The sequence below is a fragment of the Peromyscus maniculatus genome, chromosome 6 (assembly GCF_049852395.1).
Source record: "Peromyscus maniculatus bairdii isolate BWxNUB_F1_BW_parent chromosome 6, HU_Pman_BW_mat_3.1, whole genome shotgun sequence".
Taxonomy (NCBI): domain Eukaryota; kingdom Metazoa; phylum Chordata; class Mammalia; order Rodentia; family Cricetidae; genus Peromyscus; species Peromyscus maniculatus.
The window spans coordinates 100,894,912-100,902,102 of record NC_134857.1 but is presented as its reverse complement, the minus strand read 5'-3'; the positions used below and the strand labels follow the sequence as shown (position 1 = coordinate 100,902,102).

Sequence of the window (7,191 nt, the reverse complement as noted above, 5' to 3'; positions counted from 1 at the left end):
TTCACAGCAGACCGAACTGGGGAAATACTTCTCAGCTTTTAGTGATACACCACACAGACTCTCTCTGACACTGCAGGCTAGTCACTAAGCAGGCGCTGCGAACATCTGTCACAGACATGGTTCTGTTAGGGGCACGGTCTCAAGCAGGACCAGCTACATCATTTGTGGGGTCTAAAGTGTGAGTTCCTGTTTAAAATTAGGAAGATGTCTGAGGGTGGAGCTGAGAGACCAAGTACTCATCCTTGGTTTAATCTCAAGCACCAGACAATGGCAGCAGCAGCAACAATAACAACAACAACAACAACAACAAATAATAATAATAATAATAATAATAATAATAATAATAATAATAATAATAATAATAAATGAAAAAGCAGAGGGTGGGGACCCCCTGAGTATGGCACTCTGGCTCCAGAGGCCACATACTCATGAAACTGGTCCCACTCTCAAGCAGGCCTACCTAGGTTTGGATCTAGCTTTGTCAATTCCTAGTCATGTGATCCTGGACGAGTCATCTATAAGACAGGGACAGTAAGAGTCTCCACCTTATTGAGTCATTCCAGGTTGAAACTAGGTATTATCTGAACAGTGTTTAAAATACCTGGCACACAGCAAGCACTACACAAATGTTTATAAATACACCCTCTACCAGGAGGCCTAAGCATCTCAAAAGGCTAGAGACAATTACAGCCATCACATTGGAAATAACGTTATTTTTTTTTTAATGTTGGAGAACTCAGATTCCTGATCAATAGATCATGCTTTCATAACTACAACACTGGTCACTTTTTAATTTATTTTAAGCAAACAGATTGTAAAATACTGTCTGGATACAGGCCAGTAACACAGAAAGGAAGACTGAAGACTGAAGAAAGACATTTGTTTATGGCCAGAGAGCTGGAAGCCTGTGGAGTGTAAACTGTCATGAAACCAGTTTAACAAACTGCTTCCTTTAGGCTGTGGTAGCTCACTGGGGACATCACTGCTTCCACAGAAGGATTAAGGCCTGACATGTCTGAACAAAACCAAAGGAGCACCTTGTTCTCTCTCTCCCCGATTCCCCGCCCCCCCCCCCCCGCCCCCCCGCCTCCTCACTTCCCTGTGCCCAGCTTCTTATGTAGTCCAGGCTGGCCTCAAATGTGCTATGTAGCCAAGGATACCCATGAACTCTTGATCCTCGCCCCCACACCTCTTGTTGCTGAAACAGCAACACCTACCCCCAAGCCTGGCTTATCCTGTTCTTTTCTTTTTATAATGTAGAATCCTGTTTTATTTAAAGCTGTAGAACAGGAAATGTTACTAAACATACAAACTCTATATTTAGGTCGAGAAAAACAAAACAAAAAAAGCTCATGGCTATAAGAGTCAAAAGAAAATCTGCAAGCAGTGTTATACTCTTTTATTTAGAAAAATATCTTAGTGCACAGACATAGTGATTTGATGGGTACTCTGTGCCTACTGTCTGTCTTTCCTCAATGAGTTATTTCACATTTTAAATTCTTCACCACTGGTAATTCTTTGGGCTTTTGGAAAACTTTACAATAAAGATAGCTATTATAGTAAATATTATTGGTGATTAGAAAATTCTCAAGACTCTTAAGTTACCATTTGTCAAACAATTCGTCCAAGGTATATAGATTTGGGGTATTTCTCCTTAAGAGCTGGCCACTGAACAATGAAGAAATCAGAGAGGTGCCGAAGAATCTTCCCAGACAGGGATAAAGTTTCCACGCGGCAGATGCTCTCGACGTAGACAATGATCACTTTCTTGATTCCAAGAATCCCAAGGAGCAGGGCAGACACACAGATAGGTACACATGTTCCTGGTCCATTACATAGCACCTTAAAAAAAAAAAAAAAGACCAAATCAAAATACAGAATACTGTCTTCAGTGGACCATTCTGAATTAAAAAACACCCTAATCTTGGGGACAGGGGGATTTATTAATCTGGTTAAGTCTTTCTTGCTAAGAATGCAGATGCGACAGTGTATACTGAAGGCAAGGTACTCAGAGCCATGTACAGCTTTGATGTCTTGGCTTTCCTGCTTTCCAGCTGTGTGACTTGGGGCAATCCACATAACATCATCCTCTGTCTCTGTCTCTGTCTCTGTCTCTGTCTCTGTCTCTGTCTCTCTCTCGTGTGTGTGTGTGTGTGTGTGTGTGTGTGTGTGTGTGTGTGTGTGTGTGTCTCCTATGCTGACTCATTCATGTACATGTAGAGGCCAGAGGTTGACACTGGGAGTCTCCTTTTATTGTTCTCCACTTTATTTTTTTGAGACACGGTCTCTCGCTGAATCTGGGGCTCGCCATTTTGGTTAAGCGGCTGGCTAGCCCTGGAGTCCCACGTCTGTCTCTCTCCACCCGCCCACGCAGGGCTGCAGACTCCTGTGGCTTTTACGCAGGTGCTGCGGATCCAGGCTCAGATGCTCCCACTGTACAGCAGACGCTTTACCTTCCCAGCCATCTCGCCAGCACCACCAGTCACTTAACTTCCAGACTCTAACACAGTGGCTGGCTATTCTCAGTGCTCACTGGACGGAGGATTCTACTCTTCCCGGAGCCTTACGAATCTTCAGTGTCCCACAATACAGAGAAAACAGAAAAAAAAAAAAAATCTAACTATCATCCGTTCAGTTCTCTTTCTTCTAGTGACGTCTTTTTAATGTAGAAGAAAATGCTTTCAATGACTATGATGTAGTATCTCTTGGGGCTCCCACCCCACAAACAGGATGGACATTCAAAAGAGGGCTGCCACATGAATGAAGCTTTTTTTTTTCTTCTCTCAAGAGAACTGAATCTGGGCTTGTAACACAGAAGAGCTCTAGTATTTCTGGAGTTCTGCTAATATCTCTAGAAAGCCATCAATTTTAAACAAATTCAACAAATGAAGTAACAATTCCAGTCACAGAATAACTGTAAAGAATTTTTATTGGTCTTTGATTTGAAGAAATGAGAGGAATCTTATTTCATAGACTTATTAGTAAGATAATTTATTACTATTTGAGAGGAAAAAATGTTTTATACAGTATCTTCCTCATATGCCCATATTGGCTGAATTAGTAAAACCCAATAAATCATTTGACTTCCCAACTACGAAACAGGAGGCTTGTAGTTGTCTACACATGCCTATTAGCATCATGCACAATGTCACAAGATCCTTCCAAAACCAAATCCACAAAACATCAGAGACTCTTCCAATGGGATGGGTCTTCAGATACAGGGTTGAACGTCCTTGTACAATAGGACTCTCACCCAGATGGACAGCCTGCCTCCGGGCAAACATGGCTAAGATGGCAAGGGTCATCCAGCCTAGCTCCATCCTTCCCGCCAGCATGACCACCTAGACACCATTCACAGAGCTCTCTCTGCCCAGTCTCAGGAGGGATCGATCTTTTTTTGTAGTTTTCTGATGTGTTCTTCCTATAATTTAAATGGTTTCTGTCTTTCATGGAGAACTTTTCATTTAGGATGTCTCTTGGGTTAGCAGTGACGAAGCGGAGCCCGAGTCCAGCCTTCATCTCCATTAGATCAACAGACCCCCAAAGCAGCACAGCACAGACACAGCCCGAGCTGGGGTGGAAGAGGTCCAAGGCTGCGGGGTACCCAAGACTGGGCAACAGCAGTGGCTCTCACCACCATCAGCAACTCACTATGGCCACAGTCCACACCAAACACCTTACACATAAAATGCTCTAATTATTACCCACAGTAACCATTTGAGAGAGGCTCCGCTCTCTTTTCTTGTAGATAAGAAGGCAGGCAATCTGCTTGGTCACAGGTTTAGGAGGTAGAGAGGTCATATGGCTTCAGGCGACATTTATCCTCCTAGCTTAAACACGGGAACACCAGGCTGAGGGACCTGTCAGTCCCACAACTCCAGTCTGCCTCTACTGTGGTTGACACCTACAAACTCACTCTGAGTCCTTGCCAGGCTTTAGAGTGCCCCCTCCCAGTTGTGGGGCTGATGGCCCTGTGCAGCACAGGATGGGCAGCAGCATCCTTGGTCTCCGTCCACAAGACTTCTGTAGTCAAGACAACCAAGAAGGACTTCGAGCTCTCCTACACCTTTCCAGGTGACGACCACTATTAAAGCGCTTCTTTAGATCACTCTTCTTTAAAACAGCACAGAACAAAACTAAAGCGACAGCTTGTTGGAACTTGAGTGACACAAGACATTTTAATATGTCGTTTAAAAAAAACATACTTATCCACGTGTGTTCACTTCAACATCCAGCTGGCTCTATACAAGTGATTAGTAGATAAATGACCTGGTCCTGGTGAGCGATGCCTAGACAGCCTACCATGGGTGGGAGTGAGAGGTTGGTAGAAGCGAAAATCAGAGGTATTCTGTTTGTTTCTTGCCATTCTTCTGTATCTCCATACTTGGAGGCATCTTATATAAAAGGCACAGGTACAGCAAAACTACAAAATCATCAATCAACACGTCTGAGGGAGCACGATATAGGCCCCGGATAAAGTTACTGACACAGTGTGCACACGGCCCTGGCTTTGACCTCTAGCCCGGGGTAAGGGAGCTAAGGTGGGAACTGGGGGGGGGGGGGAAGGCAAACTAATCTCAAGGAAAACCACTTTTAATTAAGCACATATTTTAATTCTGAGTTGCAGCAGCCTAGTTTTTTTTTTTTAAATGTGGATTATGATTTTATTTTTCTAAGAAGCATACCACAGAGATTTACTCCAAGCATTGGAGAAAAAGAAGCCTTGTGTTAAACACCTTTAATGTAATGACTGAAAACACAAATTCTCACTGCCCTGGCCGTCTCGCCCTGGCGGTCTCTTCCTCACCATCCTGTAAGCCCCGAGTACTGGTATGACCTACTTCAAAGGCACTCTACAGTCTGCAACAGAACAGAGCTGCCTACAAGGAAAAGAGGAGGCAGGTACAGGGGAGGAAGGACAGAGAGCGACTACTTCATGCTCAGCCTACGTCGAGTCAAAGGCTCCCCTCTGGCGACTGGCCACTTGGAACTTGACTGCACATACCCAGCCATAGATTCACACTTCGGTGGCTGCTAACACAATGGCTCCCCAACAGGTTTTTCTTTTTAATAATTTATGTTGATCAACTTCGTCCCTTCCCTCCAGTCCTCCCAGGTACGGTCCACCTCCCTACCCTACCCAACTTTATGTTCTTTCTCTCTCCCTAAAAAACAAACAAAAAATGAAAAAGCAAGAAATAAGTCCCCAACACACACGTACGCACGCACGCACGCACGCACGCACGCACACACGCACGCATGCAAGTGCACACACGAAAATCAAAACAAACAGGCAAAAGATAAGACCAAAAACAAAAACAAAAAAAAGCTGGAACAACGCAAAAAAAATTTTACAAAAATACCATTGAGTGTTTTATGTTGGCCAACAGCCAACATCTGTTTACCTTTTTCTCAGGAGAACCAGTATATCCTTTGCTCTTAAGTATTTGAATGACTATATCCAGCTAGAAGGAAGGCACATATAAATCCTGTCTGACCAGAGCACTGGATTCTTCTGCCAGATGCCACTGGTCCAGCCAAGAGCACATAAGACAGCAGGACATTGGATAGGCCTGCTGAGGGCTGAGTGAATGTGTCTTCTTTCCTTTTCTTTCTTTCTTGAGACAGGGTGTCATACAGTCCTGGCTGGCTGGCCTGGAACTTATACACAGCCTAGGTTAGCTTCAAACTTGTGGCTTCTCCTCCTGCTCTGCACTGAGATTATAGGTGAGGTCCACCGTGTCTGGGTGAAGCAGTGCTTTCTCTACTGGAAGCCAGATGTGCGTGGATTTGGGACTTTTGACATCTAGCTTGCTATCATGTGGGGAACCTTAGAATAAAGCCACCGCAAAGGCAAGCAGAGTTGAGCGATGAAGACAGGCCAGGGTCCCTTTGAAGACCAGGTTTAAGATCCATGAATCCAGCTGTGCCTGAAGGAAACCAGGTCTTTCCCTAGACTTACCAGGTATGTGAGGGGACACATTCTATCTCTGCTTAAGTCAGTTTGAATCAAAATTTCTGTGACTGGCAATTAAAAAGCATACTGATTGATACAATCCTTTATTTTGTCTAATTCTCTAACTAGCCTATTGGCATTATCAACCAGTAGGTGTTCCATGTGTATCTGTTGGATGAATGACCAAATCAATAAATATACTGTGAAAGTGGGAAGTCTGAGAGATGCACTAAAGGTAATGTATGCCGTAGATCTAGAAAACAGAAAGAGGCCAGGCTACTCTTCATATGATATCATGAGGAGATGCACCAGGTCACTCTACATATGATGTCATGAGGAGGGATGCACCAGCCACTCTATATATGGTGTCATGAGGGGATGCACCAGGCCACTTTTCATATGATGTCATGAGGAGGGATGCACCAGCCACTCTACATATGGTGTCATGAGGAGGGATGCACCAGGCCACTCTACATATGGTGTCATGAGGGGAGATGCACCGGCCAAGGACCAAGGAACAGTCATAACAGGTTTGCTGTTCTGAATATTTGGGTCACACAGGTCAAGTCTCACTGGCTGAAACATAATAGCTGCATGCATGAAAAGACATGCTTAACTTCATCAGTTTGAAGTTAACTCCCAGCTCAGCAGGAATCTCCTCTCAACCCTGAACTCAGAATTGAGACATTTGGGGTATTGTGTTGGTTCTAGGTCACTGACATGCAGTTTAGGTTCATCCAGGACAGGGCATGTGAAGGTGAGACTGGAAGTCATGCCAAGGCTTCATTCTTTTTTTATATATATATAATATATATGTATGTATGTGTTTAATACACACACACACACACACACACACACACACACACACACACACAAAACGTCATTTCTTTATCCTTTGGGAATTTCACATCATGTACTCTAATTCTGCTCACCTCCTCTTACCCCTGCAGTGCCCCCTCAAAAGAAAATTAAAAAAAAAAATCAAGCCAAAACAAAGCAAGCAAACAAACAAAAACAAGAACAAAACAAACAAAACAAAAATGAAAAAACAAACAAAAAACACCTCTTTGTTTCTCCTTTCCCACCTCTCCAACACCTCCTCATTCGTCCTGGTGGCGTTGGGAGTGGTGTGTCACACAGTCTACCCTTTTGTCCAATCAGCTTTATTAGCAAATGTTCATTGCAGGAGTCACTGGTCTGACTCAAGGCCTCTGGCTTCTAGTACACCATCCTCA

The 7,191-nt window shown here is 43.9% G+C and overlaps 1 protein-coding gene across 1 annotated transcript in view; it reads right to left on the bottom strand.

Moving 5' to 3' along the window:
* Positions 1-1,384: 1,384 nt before the first annotated feature.
* Alg14 (ALG14 UDP-N-acetylglucosaminyltransferase subunit) overlaps positions 1,385-7,191 on the bottom strand; it is an 82,124-nt gene continuing 76,317 nt past the window's right edge. Inside the window, exon 4 of the mRNA XM_006977850.4 lies at positions 1,385-1,842. Within this exon, the coding sequence (XP_006977912.2) occupies positions 1,612-1,842 (231 nt within the window). The 3' untranslated portion in view covers positions 1,385-1,611. The remainder of the gene's footprint in view (positions 1,843-7,191) is intronic.